Source organism: Echeneis naucrates, chromosome 16 (assembly GCF_900963305.1).
Source record: "Echeneis naucrates chromosome 16, fEcheNa1.1, whole genome shotgun sequence".
NCBI lineage: Eukaryota > Metazoa > Chordata > Actinopteri > Carangiformes > Echeneidae > Echeneis > Echeneis naucrates.
The window spans coordinates 10,699,682-10,718,091 of NC_042526.1; the positions used below are offsets into that span (position 1 = coordinate 10,699,682).

General features: G+C 39.8%; 1 protein-coding gene across 1 annotated transcript in view; it reads left to right on the forward strand.

Moving 5' to 3' along the window:
* The window catches only part of shank3a (SH3 and multiple ankyrin repeat domains 3a), a 118,398-nt gene that overhangs the window by 34,914 nt on the left and 65,074 nt on the right, over positions 1-18,410 (forward strand). Inside the window, exons 4-7 of the mRNA XM_029522747.1 lie at positions 12,535-12,643; positions 13,145-13,296; positions 13,952-14,119; positions 16,545-16,661. Of these exons, the coding sequence (XP_029378607.1) occupies positions 12,535-12,643; positions 13,145-13,296; positions 13,952-14,119; positions 16,545-16,661 (546 nt within the window). The remainder of the gene's footprint in view (positions 1-12,534; positions 12,644-13,144; positions 13,297-13,951; positions 14,120-16,544; positions 16,662-18,410) is intronic.

Below are 18,410 nucleotides of genomic sequence, written 5' to 3' on the forward strand. Positions count from 1 at the left end.
TGGATAGTGACAGTCTTATTTAAATCATTTTGAGTATTTTAATTTTTCACGTGTATGGAATTGGTTGAGTGTTGTGTATTTGTGCATGGAAGAGAGCCAGTGACTGTGATTAGAAAGATTAGAAAGATTGAATTGATTCTGTTATGTTCAGTATGCTCTGAAACCAGGCCATGTAGAAACTACAGCTCCAGGCTATTCATAATACAGCCCAGTGAGCTCTGTGTGGGTCTCTGCTTCTAGGTGCTGTAAATGTGAATTATTTTAGAATACAATATCCATACCTTAAATATAAAATCTATTCACTTTGCATGTGATACATGACCATATAGCCATATTTGGTTATAATATATTTCTCTAGTCCTGGAAGAACAGAAGAAGTTAGTTAAATCAAATCATACAATATCCTGTTTGGCTCAAGTTTGTGTGTCTCTGACATTTAGATATAGTGGATTCAGCCACCCTAGTGTACTTTATGCCTCTGGCACCCCCCCCAGTAATACAGTATAGCACACCACAGCCTCATGGGTATGCCTTGAAAAATAAATATTTTTGGCGATAATGTAAACCTTACAAATATGTTGTTTAGCTGTCACTAAAATTCATATTCTGTCTGCAAAAATGTGTCCGTCCACTTGTTTCTGTGAATGTGCAGGTCAGGGACATTTTAAAAACAGATGATTTCATCTATCCATCCGTTTAACTGAAGTGGAAATTGACTTGGTGTTGATGATGTTGTGCCTCATTGCCCAAGTTCATTCCACAATATATATATATACAAAAGAAAACAAAATGCATAGTATGGCTCCTGTTCTAGACGGCACCGCATCCCACAAGCATGAATAGATGAGTGCAGAAAAGGATGCCAGAGGCATAAAGTACACTAGAGTTCTAATAATCATCTGGCTGAATAAATACACTACCCACACACCCCCCTGTATAAGCCTGCAGCTTACTGGCTGTCCTCTTCTGTTCTTCTGTTCTCACTGTGAGGCCAGAGCTCAAATGTAGAGGACTATCATGATCGCTATATTTTCAGTTGTATTTGAACAAGTTTTATTTGAATGACTTGCACTTTACTTTTGATCCGGTTAGTCATTTTTTTTATCCTCGGGCTCTTTCTCTCACTGTCTGTCTGCTTGTGTCCTGGTGTCAGTTTGTGTGTCTGTCTGAAAAGCACATGACTGGGCCTGATTCAGCTCTTTCTTTCTCTGGACTTTGATTCTGATGACAGCATGCATTCCCTTCATTCTCCTCTGGCCACCCTGGTTACAAACCAAAATAGACAAAAACACATGCATTAATTAATGCATACAAACAACAATTGAGCTCTGTTTTCATATTTCATGTGACAGCATTTATTGTAATTTAGGCTGAATAATAATCTATTACCTGTTATTCAGTCTAAAAACTGTCCATTGAAAACTGGAATAAGATAAAAAGTGGTTCATAGTTACAATTTCAGTGTATCATCAATAATGACAAGAAAATGTCAAAGGAAACTTCCCCAATCAGCTCATTTCAACACTTATAGTTGCTTGAATATATGACTTTATTCATCTCTCCATCATGGTTCTTGTATATTAGCTACCTGAAAAGCAAATCTACCAGAGGACCTAGAAGTCATACATCGTGTTTCTTAACTGTACGATATTCTAACTGCAATCGGGTCGAGTCGAGGGTAAGCAGACTTTTAAATGGCCTGTCTTTTATAGAGATCTTGCTGTTGCACGTATTTATGACCTCCTGTTTTTGCATTAATGCACTGCACTAGGGCAGGAAGGTAAGCCATGCTGCCAGTGTAACCTGGAGGGTGGGTGGAAGCTGTTGAGCATGCAGCAGAATGTGTTTGGGGTCAACATACAATAAGCCTGTGCTCTGCTTGTTTGTGAGTGTGTTGATGAGTAGCAAAGAGGCCGTGGCTTTTTCCTGCTTTGTTCCCTCCTTTAGGCAGCCCCTAACAGAGTCAGCTCACACTGTCCTGCCTGCCCAAACTGTAGTTCATCACGGGGGATACAAAATATTTGAAGTAGCTAAAAGATATTATCAAGCACTTCTAAACAGGATTACTCAGGAGACACCATGCTACTGCGTTCAGAGAGAGCTACGAGGAGCCGGGCCGCTGAGGTTAGATACAGAACACTATTGCTAAAACGAGATATGGACTGAATGCGGGTTACTGTCATTCTGGGGCATATGCCCCATATTGTTGTTAGAGCTCTGAGACACGCAAACAGAAAGCAGGTATATGGAGCAACATGAAACATTGTTTTATGCTGGAGCAATTTTTTTGGCAACTTTGAAATATATTCAAAATTAAAGTTTGTGTCCAGTCCAGTAATTAAAGCTCTGTGGACTCTGTAGAGATATTGTTGCAACAACTGCTTTTGCACCATGATTCCTGTTTGGTTTGTGGGTTACTCACATTAAAGCAACAGAAAAAGATGGACCAGGCTCCATGAGGAGGTAGTCAGCATAGATTTCATCGTCTCTGTGAGAAACATTGCAGCACAATCTTTTGCCCTACTGTTTCTATTTTTATTGATTTAAATGTCACATTGTAGGGTCGACATACTGGTATGTGAATGCTGTGTCAGCAGATGACTTGGATCCAGGAGGAGACAAGCTTTAGGTTGGAATGCAGAGTCACTTTTGTTTTGCTTTATTTGCCTTCTTTTGTTTTTGTCCGTTGATGATAAAATCAAGAACCCCCATCCTAAACAAAACAGAAATAAATCTCTGATAAAATAATGAATTTTCTAATGCATGGTGTAAGTTAAGACAGTTCATTACAAAGATAGTCAGAGAGAATGAACGGCACGTTACACAGAAACATTGTCAGTCAATGCTGTGTTAGAGGCTGATGCTATGGTAACAGCAGCCCAATCATCATCTGTGTTTTTACTGCACTCATACATCATGAATAGTCTGTGTGTTTAGTGTGCTAAATTATGAATTGGTAAATGTTAATTTATGTACGAGTGTGTGTGTGTGAATGACTGCAATGATTTTAATTCTCAATCCTCCAGTGAGTTTTCACGTGGTGTTAGTCTTGCCCAAAGCTTAAACGTATCAAATTACTCAGAGATTTATTTTGCTGCCATGCAGTAAAGGTTGAAGATTCGCCTCTCAGAAAATCCCATTTCTTGGGATCAAGTCCCAACTCTGTCATACAGTCTTTGGTCTTTTTGTAGCTCAGAGCATTACACTTTAAGCCTGTTAGGTATGGATAGTGCAGATTACTGAACTTCCTGCTCTCCCAGACAAACATAGGCGGAGGTGCAGACAGACTTAGAGGTAGAAGTGCTTATAGACACACACAGTGAACTGTTCAAAAAAATCTGGTGTGCAGCTTACACATAATGTAAAATACACGCTGCATCTGTGTGTGTTTGGTTCTAAATATCAGAGAGCCGCTATTCGATTTTTAGAATAATTCTCCAAACGCTCATGCTTATCTCCTGCACCGTACCTCTGATGCCCATCCACACAATCTGCGTGTTTCAGTCATTATTGTGGCAAAAATGCTAAAATGTGTATAGCGTCAGTTTGTTGTAACCACAGGAAGCAAACAGTTGTTGCTCAAAAACAAATATACTTTCATTTAGGGTGTTTGTGGGGCATTCAAAACAGAAAAGGACCAGTTGGAGGAGATGGATGCTAAAATATTTTACTTATAATAACGTTTTCTTAGATTATTATCTTCTCATTGTGTTTGATTCAGAGCTTCGTAGTCATTTGGTTGGTGACTGAACAAATACACAGAGGAAATGCAAGAGGAGTCAATGGGTCGCCTTGTTGTTCATAATATGTATACCTCCATCAGTCATGCGATCACAGTATATCACGTGCGTCGCAAATGTACTGCAAAGCGTCAGTACCCTCCTACGACGCAGCGGTATGCGGTATTCAGTATTGACTGTTATTGTAGTGTAGTTGCCTGGTATGTTGTGCCAAGTTGGTAGTGAATTGTTTTCTGTGTGAGTGGTGCCTCCAGAGCTGGGTCACAAAGCTAATGACAGCGCTTTTATCATGCTGTCCATGGAGCCTGATATCTGACAGCTCACAGTACAAGCCCTGTAACAGAAACACAGCATGTCAGATACACCGATGGAATACATGAATACCTGCAGTTCAACCCAGCATCTGCACATATACAATCTAAAACAAGCTGAAAGAAGAGCTCATAAAGAAATGCACCTAATCTCAAGCAAACAAAAGTTTGTGTAGATTGTGTACAAAGGTTTTGTTCTCACAAAATGAAATGAAAATGTCTTCATAAATAATTATTGTCAGCATGTAGTGTTCACAGCAGTGCTGGAGTGTAAGATTGGTTTTATATTGCGTGTTCATAACATTGTGCACCCTGTTTGGCGTTACCATTGAAAGCTAGATGGGAAACATAAATGCATCATCATCATAATGGTGCATCTGAGACTGCAATGCTGGGTATATATGATATACCACTATTCATATAGTAATATGTTAATATCAGTTCAGTTATTCAAGCTTTAAAAATTGGAATGATGAAGCAAAAGAGCTTGAGTGGCTGCAAACTATAAAGATTTCACATTGTTATTTATTTGGTGGTGATCAGATGTTACTCATCCAGCGTGTTAAAGTAACATTTTGCTGACTTGCCAGAGGCTTTATATTATATTTATCTGCCCACTCATGTATATAATGACTCGGGGCTTTGATTTGTCATGGAGTGAAAAAGGATGAATACTCTTTGATGACTCAGACACTGACTGAAATCCAACATACACTGGTAAACTTACAGTTTTACAAATTTATGGAAGACGTAGACTCCAGGAAGACTAAGACATGAGCAGTGTGTGTAGAACTGCAGTGTTTGACAGCAGGGAGCCTGTTTGACACAGGACCATTGTTTTAGTATAATTGTATTGGCTTGAAGCCAGTGAGTGCATACAGTGGTCAGTAAGAACAGAGACTAGGAACTGAGACTAAAACCATATGTACTGTAACTGAATTTCAAGGAAACTAGAATGGTTGTTTGCTGTTATTTGTAGTGACCCTCCATTAGACCTGGGAAGAACTAAGAAGAGGAGAGAAGATAAATCTCTGATCTGAGCTGGGTGGATATAAACTGCACCAGAGCCAAAACACAATCTGACTGTAGGATTTCTAATTTCATTGAATTTTACTGAAGCTAATATTTACCCAAGCCAAATTTCAGTAGTTTCTCAACAACCAGACAATGTGTTAGTAGAATGTGCCTATAAAAGCATCTGATACTCTTGAAGTTTCAAAAGGAACCATTTCTGCAGAGAGCAGGAAAGAGCAGAACTGCTCTTCTCTATTGTCATTTTTATCCTCTTTCTCTTTGTCTCTCTTCCATTCCTTCCCCTCACGTGTCTCCATTTACTTATGTTTCTGCCACGCCACATCACGGTGATTCATTTTTAATGAGAACATCCTTCATACTCTGCAATAAATCCATGAATTATAGAGTAAACTGACAAATAAAACCTGCACAGCCATTTGACAGTTTTTTCTCCACTGATGAGAATAGATTTTAGGGAGCAAACTTTGTTTTAATTGTAAACCTCAGTCAAAAGGAAGATGCTGTCGAGCAGGAACAGCTTCACTGTACAATATCCTCTCTTCCCGTTTGCTCTGCGGTCTTACCAAAGCCTTGAAGCACATCTTAGCTAGAGACGTGGGAGTAAGTTACATGTGTGCAGGCCCTGTTCTTCACGTCTCAAGAAAGTCCTAAGATACAACAGTGAGGATCAAACAAGACAGGTTTAGTCATTGCAGTGGAAAATTTCTGTTTTACATTTCGCTCCAACACTGGGGAAAGGCAGATATCTGATACATCAAAGTGAAATTTGACATTTCATTCAACTTCCTGATCTCGCACAAAAAAATGCATGTTTCTAAAACAAAGCATAACCATCCTCAAAGTGATGAGTCCAGACGCTTCTTGCCTTCTTGCCTGAGGAGAGGTACAGGAGTTAGAGCTTTAGTTTGTGCCCCCTACTATGAGTCCATATTTACTCAACATAATCAACAAAACCCATGTTTGTGAATTACATTCTCATTACTGAGTAATTGTATCATTGGGGACCTTTTTATGATAAGTCTATCATACCTTCCCCTTTTTCTCATTCATAATGTAAGTATTTTTAACATGCACATGACAGAGCCCTACCTTTGATAAAACTAAATGAAATATGGCGCAACATATATATAAAAAAAGAGGAAATGCTTTTTGTATCTTGTTACTAAACAGAATGAGTGGGTAGAAGCTTGTATCTAGTAGAGAATTGTGTTTCTCTTAGTTTGTTTTTCTGATTAAAATGCAATGCCCCTGAAGCAGGGCAGCCTCAGTACAAAGCATCTGGGAGATGGGGTCAAGGCCTTACTCCAGCATTTATATGAGTGACTATCAACAAAGCGCAGGACAGAGATTCAGGAACACTCTGTGCCAGATAAGCATGTTTGAATTTGCTGATTTGACTACATACCAGAAGAGGAGGCTGTCTCGTTAAATTTTTGACAAAATAATGTTCCCACAGTTTGTTGAAACTCAATCTCAACTTCATGCCATGAAAATTCTTTTAGTCTGACTGTATTAATAGTTACTGTCTGATTATTTTTTTTTTTTTTTTGCCTTCCACCTGATGACTGCAGTTTGAAATACTATTTTGTATTAACAGAATTTCCTTCAGATTTATTGATTACCAAAGTGCTTACAAATCAATCAAATTTAGTACAGTTTCGTTTTTTGTTTTTTTTTTTTTTTTGCTTATGAGTGGCATCTGGTTTATCAGCCTATCCGCAAGTGTCACCGTTGTTAGCCGTGTCACTGTCAGTCAGGCTGAATGGGCCAGTCAGCTGGCACCTGAATAGGCTTCACTCCTCAGAAAGGACAGCTTGATGCTGACACGGTGTAAGTGACGAGTTGGAAACACAAAATAGATCTGACCGAGTCAACTGTTGCAGACTTAGTGAGATCAGTGACAGCATGTAGTTAACAACCCTGTGAAATGGCAGATTTTCTCTACACACTGCAGGATAGATACTTTAAACACATTGGTGAATGTTGCACACAGTCATAAGCAAAGGATCTTGATAAGGATCATTTCTTCGATCCACATGCTTGTCTTCATGATACCAAATTTGTGCTTTTAATGGCCCTGATGGCAGAGCTCTGTGTTGATGGAGTAAAATATTACTTCCGCATCCGCTTGAGGCCTCTGCTCCTTCCCAACCATGTTGGCTGTGGTCTTATCATCCTGACGGTCTCCAGAGCATCCCGATGACCCGCTGCACTGGCTCACCGTGTTTATTACTTAAGCAGCTGTGACGCTTTAGAGCATGTGTGTATTTTATGGGCCAGCTCACATTGGGCCAATATATGATTCTCCTGAATAAACATTATTTTGGTGAACACTGTAATTACTATTCATCCATGGCACGCCGTATTGTAGGCCAGCTGTGAGGGACCAGGGGCTACATGGCCATGTGCTTATGAGTGTAAATATGGGGCAGTGAAAGTGTCCGACACGCATACATACTGCTGTATGGATCACACATGAATGCACATGAGCTACTGGAGAGGACATTAAGTGTGCACACCTCCTTTTATGATGCTTTGGCCAAAAAGAGAATAGCTATAGAAAGCAGACAGTGAGTAAGAGTCATAGACGGCAGCTATGGAGGAGGTCAAAACGTGTTGTCTCTGTGATTCCTGGCCTCCTACCCAGGCTTTTATCAGGCAGTGGCACATCATCCCCCTTTACTGCTGGAAGAAACAAGAGCCTCCTCAGTGTACTCAACTGAAAGAGGGAGCCTTTATCGTCTTTGTCCCGGTAGCTGGAGAAGCTTTAGCACTAGTTTTCTACAAATGATTGAAGATGCTTCATCCCCTCGAGTATTCAGGACAGATATCTGAGTATTTAAAAAAGTGTGTGGCTGGGCTCAGTCCCATTTTTCAGGGTCCTGGAGTCCTTCAGGTATAAATTTGATGCCAACTGCCTGAAGTTATAAACTTTTTAATGCATTGGCTTTAAGAGTAATAAAACTACCTTCCAATATCCCCGAGCTTCTCTAAAGCCTGACAGCTAGTCTGCTGCTCTCCTGGTGGGAAATCACACTCTCGGATAGGACGGATGTGTCTCACAGGTTAAATGAAAGTGTAGTCAACTTTGTTATTAGTAGTTTGAGTGTCAGTATAATACATTAAAAAGTCCAGGTTCATTGCTTTTAATCTTTTTCTCTTTCTTTTAATTTCCTTTAGTAACAGAAACAATTTGTTGCTACTTGTAAAAAGTATGCACTTGGACAGAAATCATACAAGAATATGGGTACTATTGTGATTCAAACTTGGATCAATGAAACTTCATGATAATGCTTCCAACCAGTGCCACAGCCGTTGGATTGAAAATTCACTGTGCTGTCACAGTGATCACAGTCATAACTTTGCAGGTGACACTATACTGGTTTTCTGTTTTAAAATGTTGCATAATAATTGTTTTTGCGATTCCCAAACGAGTTGAGATGTTTAAAGATGAGCTACATGTTGTGACAACTGTTTCAAAATGAGAGAAGGATTTTAGCTGCCTTACAGTTTCCTTCCTTGTTGGTAATCATCAGTGAATGGCCAGTAAAAAATCATCTTTACTTGTCAAAAATGTGTATGAATGACTGAGAGCACATCTTTCCTTCCAAAGGTGAGCAGGCAACCTGTGCTGCTTGTAGTATTCACAGCTCTGTAGGTCCGGATGTGACCGAGGGCCTTTATTATTTATGACAAAGGACATCCATAGCTTCTTTGAACACTGTATATATTATTTTACTTTTTCTGTCTGGGATAATATACATATGTTATGTGCAGAAAATCACATGCAGGTATCCATGCACATGTTAGTTTTTGTGTTGACTTGAGCATCTCAACCACATCTGTCATTTTTATTTAATTGAGTCCCCTGTCTCTCTCTCTTTGTGAGGTTTGGGCTTCTTTCACAGAGAGAACTGTGGTTCCTCAGATGTGGATCCAATAACAAAAGCAAACATTTAGTCATCTCAGTGTGTGTTTTTGTTGCCATTGCCATTGAAACAAGAATATTGACATGATTGAGACAAAGCCCAGTCTCATGAAAATGTGTAAACTCATTTTAAAATTTCATTGTCCAATATGCTCTTAGTCCACCAAGCTTGGTCCTGCTGAACTGCACTATCTAGCACCAAGATATTAGCAGTTGTCCCTTTAGGTCCTGTAAGTTTTAGCATGAAGCTGAGGAGATAATATTGCAGTGTATTTTCACCAACCTTGAACTTTTTTTGTTTTCTTTCTCATGCGGTACAGTTGTTAGCGGTTTTTTCACAAGATAATCTCCATTATCCCTGTTTTCTGTTAATGATGTTTGTGTACATGTTTTGTGTAATGCTGTGGATAAAAATGCTTCTTACTTCACTTCAGAAGCCAAAGACTAAGACCTGCTATAGGAAGGAAATTAGGTTCGCCAATCAGCAAATCACTCAGTACTCTGAGTTTGGATATTTATGGATCCTAGAGATCATTTCCATCATTAGAATTTAAGTTTTATGGAGCATGATGTTGTGATTGACCTTGTGTTTCGTCCTAACCAGATAATGGCAAATTATTCTGTTGTGGAGAAGTTTTTTACGGTATTTGATGTTTTATTTCTGCTGACAAAGCGGTTTGTGTGGGAGCCATGTTTTTGCCAGTTGCTGTGTGCAGGATGTGTCCCCCTCAATTATTTTTTCTACTTATAACCTGTCACAAGTTTTTACTAGATACGACTGTAAAGCTTTCCACTGCAAGGACACTATTAATATGCAGTGTGATAGGTCATGCGGGACAGCAGTTACATTACTATGGATGAAAAGTAAACAGACTGAATTGCTTCCTCCCTTATTTTCGATCTCACAAGCATTTTATGAAGCACGGAGTAAGATTTGATCCCACTAACAGCTCATTGCCAGGCTCTCCTGCATTTACATGCACAAACTTGCATGATGCATGAAAGACAGACCAATTGACTGTTGTGGTTCCTACTTAATACTGAGTAATGAGTACACAGATGGTTGTAATAAATGATCGTCTCCCATCTCTCTGAACTGGGTCACGGCTTTTCTGGGAGATTTTGTGCAGAGTTAAAATTTTTGTTAGATATTTTTATCATTATAATTTTTTACCCCCAAATCATAAAATTGGCTTGAAATCTCTTAACCATCTATAAAAAAATTAGGGATGCTCTAAGATCAACTAATTAAAAAGTCACTTTGCCGTCAACAAAAATTCATGGAATTATAGACTGCATGTGACAGTAATGCAAGAGGGTTTGAAACTGAAGGAAATTCATATCATCATCAAACTTTATTCCTTCACTCTTTGCGAGTAAACCAATGAAGCATCCCTCTTTTTTTCTCCTTCTTCTATTTTCAACGTATCCTTTCTTTTAGTAAGCTCATCATGCTAACATAATGCTAACAGCTAGCTCCAGCCTGGTTGGACTGTCCCATCACTTTCGAATAGACTAGTACAAGTTAACATTTGTTTTTGCTAATGCTGGATATGCCACAAAAGCAAAACCAAAATAGAAAATAGCTCATTCAGCAACAGATATTTGTAAAATGTATGTGTACAGCTTTGACTTTGACATCTGGTTGATGATAACCATCCATCCTTTCAATTTTTTCACTTCAATTTTCACTTTGTGGGGAAATGTAAAATAAAATTGTTGAGAAGCAGAAAATACTAAAACTTTATTAAGACCCCCTCAAGAGCAGAGACAGCCCTACAAAGCCTTTTAGTCCTCTGTTCAACAGGCAATAAAACACATATCAGATACAGCTGATCACTGGCAAATTATCCCCTAACCTCTTCAAGGCATTATCCTAGGCATTATGCAGGAAACACAATTACACAAACACACACACACTCACACACACAACCTCGGTGCCCTTCCCACTCATGTGTACATTGGCTGCCAGGGCTGTCTTTGTATCCCATCACCATAACAACTGCCTCACAGAACATCTGAAAAAAGGAAAAAGCCAAAGTGAATTTATCTTATTCAGTCTGACTCGGAGATGGTGAGAGCAGCGGTTGGCAGTTCCTCGCAGCCTGTAAGCATTGTGTGTGTACAGAAGCAGCAGGCATGCAGAGGCAAGCAGGCAGCAGATGACTTGGACTGAAGAGAAAGAGGGTGTGTGATGTGAAATCTGGAAAGTGTTGTAGAGTCTGACTGCTCAGAGCGAGGGATATATATACTCTACATGATGCTGCATATGGTGAGTGTCAAAACAGCTGATGTATTCCTTTTTCATCCTTGTAGGTGAGTGTGCGTGTTTATATGTATGCATTTAAGGTGTTATATCTTGCGTATGTGTGCATGAATGTGTGTACCTGGAGGCTTTTGCAGTTGTGGATGTTATGTAATGACTTGAGACTTGTGAGAGCAAAAGTAATGAAAGTTCTCTGTGAAGCTTGTTTGAGATACTGCAGATTTATTACATCCTCAAGATGCACCATCAATATTTCCATTGATATTTTATGTTTGATAGTGAACCATAGTGTAACATTTATTTTCTCACGATATCATTGTACAGTACAGTACAGTACACAGCCATAGGTATACTGTTGACCATGATGTTGTTTTTCAGAGAGTCCATGATAAATTACTCCCTGGATTCTTCCAGCTGATGTAATCTTTAGTGCTGGTAGTTTGCTTGTAGATTCATTTTTAATTCAGTACTCTACAGGTTTATTTTTACCTCTCAGCAGAGATAATGAATATTGTTAATCGTAAGTCACAGAGGAAATTAAGTGGGTTTGTACCTGTGTGTAGATGCCTGCTACTTCTGTGAAAATACTTGTAATCATCAATATTAGGTCTCAGGCACTACACAATAATATAAACATTGCATATGAATTCAGAATGTGACCTCAGGGCCTAATTTTGCCTTTTTTTGTTCTTCTCAAATAGGTCAGGTCTTAATTTTAGTGGCAAAGCATCATTACATCACATTTGAAGAACAAGTCTTGCGTGCTCTATGTGGCACAGTGTTTACCACTTTGAAACTCCAAGTGACATTGTCTTATACGGTACCGCCATAGCTACACTGCTAATGAAAAGCAATACATTTATGGACCAAATTTGAGAAATGTAGCTTCCTTCCTTTGGTCTGCATACAAGGTTTGTTGTTTGATGGAAAGTTTGAAATCTTTCACATGCATTAAAATTGCGAAGGGACCAAAAAGCCTTTTTCTTATGCATCATATGGCACCTTCACTTAACATGCTTTCCTTGTCTATTTTAGTCCATCCTATAATAGCGTATATATCTTCTGTACATGGCCCATTTGCTTGGCATGACAGAACAGAAATAAAACCTTGAAACAGAGGCAGAGAGCAGGCAGCTTTTATCTCTGAACTGCATTATTAAACATCACCATCCACATAAGTCTGACATCGCCCAATCACAACTGTCTCTTCCATTTACTTCCCCAACTCCCTGTTTCCTTGTCTTCCTCTATTAGGCAAACCTGAAGAAGTTTATGGAGTATGTGCAGCAGAGGAACACTGAGAAGGTCTCAAGGTTCTTGGAAAAAGGCCTGGACCCCAACTTCCATGATCCAGACACGGGAGGTGAGGAAGACTGGGCTAAGAAACATCCAATTCCTTCCCCTACTTGAGTGAATTTAATGTTTTCAACCTTGATTTGTCTTTTCTCTTGCCCTCTCTCTGACTCTGCACTCACCACAAAACGACCATGTATGGATTTTCTGAAATAAGCCCTCTGTATGATGGGTAAAGCTGGATTACGCTATTCACTAATCTCCTCATGTTTATGCAAATGTTTGTCCAGCCATAAAGTAGATTTCCCTGTTGGGTGACCTGTAGTCTCTAGAGGTGCTGTAAAGCGCGGGGAACATCAGAATGGGCTGGTTAGACACAAACAGGAAGCAGCCACTTAAGGTGCAAAGGAGGGTGACGATCCTGGCAGCCAAAGGAGTTGTCCAAATGCAGAGTCACTGCAAATAACCCACTGCTTTTATAACAATGGTCACCAAATGTTGACAGCTCCTTCGGTGGGAGGTTCATTGACAATAATGTCACGGTTTGCTCACTCATCCTTGGCTTTCACAGAATGTCCTTTAACGCTGGCAGCACAGCTGGAGGGATGTGCAGAACTCATCAAGGTGCTGAAGAGTGGCGGGGCACATCTGGACTTCAGAACAAAAGATGGCATCACTTCCCTTCACAAGGCTGTGCGCAGCAAGAACCATACAGCGCTTATTGTGAGTATGCTACCACTCACACATGAACAGTCATAACCGAAGAAGGACTCATCTCGGTTATTTCTTTCGCTTCACCATTTGGCTGCTTGCAAACTTCCCTTGTGGTAAAGGAGAGTTTGCATGCAGGCAATCTCTGGCAAAGGGTGCTTGAGCAATTGAACACAGAGGGTGCTTGAGCAATTACTAAATATATGAGGCTTAATATGCTCTCTCTGAATGAGCTGGCGTATTCACTGAACGGCCTTGCATGTGTTTGCTTTGAGGAGGCTTGTAACCTAAATGAAAGGGTTTACATGAGTCATTTAATTGATTTCATGCTGAGCCTGAACTGTTCAAATTTAAATTGGTTATTTCCTCCCTGTCATTGCTAAAATATTCAATGCTGCTGGGTCATGTATCATACATAAGCTGTTGTTAATGTTGGTATGGTAAGTTTACAAGATTTATAGTTGGAGATAGTTCATAAGAATGTGGGATCGACCTGATCAGTACCACTGTCATTGTGTACCAGGAGCAGCTTTATAATGCAGCCTCATATCCTGTCGTCCTTTACCTTCACACCGCTTGGTCACAATAGACTCAACATGGCAATACATAATATTAAGACCTTTAAGCTTGGTTTCAAGCTCACCTGTTTCCCAACCTTTTTTCCCAGACATTGTTGGATTTGGGGGCATCACCTGACTATAAAGACAGTAGAGGGTTGACTCCTCTCTACCATAGCTCGATGGTAGGAGGAGACCCCTACTGCTGCGAGCTGCTGCTGCATGATCACGCACAGGTCGGCTGTGTGGATGAGAATGGATGGCAGGAGATACACCAGGTAATACACACCCACACCTACACAGATAAAACAGGGATGGGTTATGTGCAGAATGTAAATGCTGATGGAAGGTAAGTCTGGTCTGGTTTTCAAAATGTTGTAGGAAGGCAGCCAGTTGGGTTTTTTTTTTTTTTTGTTTGCTTGTTTGTTTTATTTTGTTTTTGTATCTTTCTGTTCTAAAGGACTAGGCAGACTTTTCTACTGACTTCAGATTAAATTCAAAGGGTAAATTAATATTCATATATAAAAACGACTTTTCTGTAAGTTCATGTGTGTTGGCTTCTCAAGTTCATTATGACTGATATATGGCAGAATGTATTGTGCGGCCACCCACACCTATATGTTTACAAACTCTCATACATTTTAAATGTTCCTATACAAGAGCAGCTATGCAGTACAGCCAATGACAGCTAAAGAAGTTATTCTCTATACATGTACAGTACAGGCCAAAAGCTTCTCATTCAAATGAAAAGGAAAGTGTGTCCAAACTTTTGGCCTGTACTGTAGATCAGTGTGGTTCTAGACTTAATGAAGTAGCTGCTTGAAGAAATGAGGAAGAACAGGGACCTCAGCTTTCATCATTATTGCTGCAGCAGCTGGTGTTGTGTCAAGTAACGAAATAATTTCTTGACTGATGAAGCACAAAACACAGTAATAGTTGTATAATTTAAATTTTATACACATACAGTCTGAAGACATGCCCTGTTTTGTGAACATATCTGAGGCCAGTGCCTACATGCTGTTTTTATTTATGTTATTTTTTAGCTTATATATGAGTAATGAGAGGGAAACAGTGCATGCTCTGTAAATGGAACCCAACAGGCAGCTCTGGGATTCACCTCTTCGCCTGCTGGTGCTGAAAATATAGTCGTAGTGCATTTTACTGTAATTAGAGTAAGGCAATCAAGCCAATTCTAATGTTGAGTAAACATGCTCTGCAACCTTCTTTAGTCCTTTCTGGAAAAAATCTTTACTCACATTCCCGTATTTGTTGCCAGTGCCGGTCTAATAACTCATCTATGGGAGAGCCCCATAACAGTCAATAATTGCCTGTTATGCATTTCACCATTGTCTTACTAAGTTCTACTGTAGCAGCACAGGCTGAAGGACACCAGTTTGTCAGGATCTACAGTTTATTCTACAGAAAGTAGCACACACATACACAGCTATAGGCTCCGTCAGTCTCCATCGCAACAGCTTCCAAAGTTTTGTCGTGAAGCTGTGCCTACCTCACTCATGTATGTTTTGTGTGTTGCTAATTAAGGCTCCCCTCTGCTACAACAGGTGAAAGGGAACTATGCAGCAGCAAGTTTTAAGTCGTAACTTTAATGTGGCATACCAGAGAAATGCAAGCGTTTTCTATAGATTTAAGATGTGTCTGGGTTTTTCTTCCTTTTTTTTTTGTGCATGTGTGTGTGTGAGATGCAAGACTAACTGGAGACTAACTGGGCCATTTGTTTTTGTCTCTCCTGAAGATAGCTCTTTGTCTGTAATGAGGATCACTCATAACAATACATTGCTATTCTAATACAATCACTGACAAAACATTTTCCTTTTCCTTTTTTCTGTATTTCATTACAATGGTATTGTTTTCAATGAGATCTGTCCTCCATTCTGGTTTCCTTAAAGCATATTCAAGTCAACTGAAGGAGAGAAGGTTGTTGCTTGTATCCATGTGTCCTTTTATTATGTGGATACAGTGAGGGGTTTAAATGGAAAAAATGATGAGTGTGTACTGTACCAGATCATGTTTCTTTGTTTGGAAATTCAAAATACTGAACAGTAAATTCAATAGTCCTGCAGTCTCCTGTTTTCCTTTTGTTCTTTCAAGCATTAGTATTCAGCTGGTATGCATTGTGTACGATAGGATACACTGTGGAAGGTCTGATAACCAACAGCAATCCCAGCATCATTTGCGCTGTGTCTCTCTTCTGTCACACACTCTTAGCAAGACAGAATACAAGAGGCAGAGAGCAATTGTTGCAGAGAGTTTGTTGATTTCTTTGTCAATGACACAGGCCAAAACCGGGGACTGGGAGGGCATTGAGAGAAAAAGAGATAGATGAAGATTTAGATAAAACTTTATTGCTCCCAGTTATTGGAAACAAAGAAGCTGAAAGAAAGGCATCATTCTCACAAGAAACACTTTAAATAACAGAGTTACATTTTGCCTCAGTACAATATGTGTTACAGACAAGGTTTTCCCATGCTTTTACAGCCTGCTGTCCGTTTTTCAGTCGACATGAAAGGGAAGAGTTTTACAGAGAAAGTAGCCCAAGGAAACCACAAAAACAGTCCAACTCATTCACACACTGTATTATCCAATTAATGTAACTGTAAAATCTGCTGTCCTGATCATGTCCTTTTTTCCCAGAGGCACTCAGGAGTTCATTTTTTAAAAATAATAAATGTCTTGTCTTCTCAGGCCTGTCGCTATGGTCACGTGCAACATCTGGAACACTTGCTGTTCTACGGAGCTGACATGAGTGCCCAGAATGCATCTGGAAACACCGCCCTGCATGTGTGTGCTCTCTATAACCAGGTAACGGTTGTATGATATGTGTTTGTGCATTAGATGATTTAGTGCTGATATTCAGTGCCAACACAGGAGGTAGAGTCATATTTCCATAGTGGGCTGGAGGTCCGGAGGGTAAATGGCTGTGGTGCATTTACCTTCTCAAACCATCACTGAAGTTGTTGTGAATAGTGTAAGTGTATAAATGTCTGTGTGGTGAATAAATCAGTGTGTGTGTATTTCAAGCATAGTGTGTATGTGTGGACATTATGTAAGCATGTGACGGTGAAAGCTTTTGTCTGTTTGCTTGTCCTCCAATCATTGTAGGAGGCGGTCAATGTGCTGCACCCTTGAACCTAGTGGGGCTTCAGTGTCTTGCTTCCGGATACTTATGCAATGCAGAGACTTGCTGTTACTCTGTGGAGTCCAACAACTTTCAGGATTGTCTTCACGCTATTGTTCATGTCTTTGTGTGTGTACATACACAGGCGTGTGTGTGTTCTTGTGTAGCATTTTCGAACAGTGGTTTCCTTTACCTGGGCATTTTGTCCACAGTATTTGTTGCCTGTTGTGATAATGGACTTCAGGGAGAGATTGAAAAGAAGTAGGCCAAGTGGGAGAGAGTCATTGAAATGGCCCAAGATCAGGGTTATGTCTCCCATGTGGACTTTAATACACTGTGTGTGCTGCAATTTGGATGAAAGCAGCAAACAGTTTTTGATATGGTTTGGTTTCTGTGATGTTTTGTATTTAGAATATGACTGACGTGTGCAATACATTACAGGATCATTGTTGAGCTGTCATCATAAAGAAGATCTTCTTTAATTATTAGTAAAACAGTGACAACCTCCAGCTCCAATTCATGAGACATGGTCTGTTTCTAACAATTGCCCTGTTGTTCAGCATATCAATTAGGATAAGGATGGCACGGGCCTATCATCAACAAATGAAGTGGAGAAAAAAAACAAAAAAAAAACCAAATTGGCTTAGCCTGATTATACTTTCCCTCCTGCTTATCCTGTCTCTAGCCTTCAGCCCTAAGCCCATACAGAGAATGTCACTCATTTAGAAGAAGTGCCATGTAGTTTTATTTTGCAGTAGAAGGTGTTTGGGAACATTCTGGCTCTGAAGTTTTTTAACAAATACTAAACAACTTTAACCTGACAGGAGTAAGTGGTCCATTTGTGGGAATGTTTTCTGCTGCAAATTAACACAGGTGGTGTGTTATAGGAGTTGTAGCACAAAGGGAAATTGTATATATCATTGTACTTTGCTCGATGAGTCCTGCAGTGTGGTTTTCACAGAAACACCATCAACCAGGCTCCAGCCACTAATATTTCAAACTACTTCCAACCTTTAAAGTCCCAGAGCTCATTTGTAATATGATATGTGTTTTAGGATCCTTTGAGATTTTGATAACAGATTTATGTGCACTGTTTCCTTTTAAATTCTCAATGAGTAAGTAAATGCTAGAGGAGGACACTGGGAGATGAAGCCAGCTCCTATGAAAACCTTAAATGTTGTGCAGTACAGTAAGACAGTATAGCTCACGTGCTGCACAGTCCTGTTTGGTTGGAGGCAATTCAACGAGACATATTCAACTGGAAGAAGCTTCTCTGCTGCTTCTTTGGGAAATAGAGAGCAGTGCTTGGTTCATGAACATTAGATCTGCACTTTACGCACTCTCTCTGTTTTGCGTACCAACAAGTGAAAAATCTGTGTTTGTGTGTGTTCTTGCCTAATTCCAGTCATGAGGAATGACCTGCTTCAGCTAGA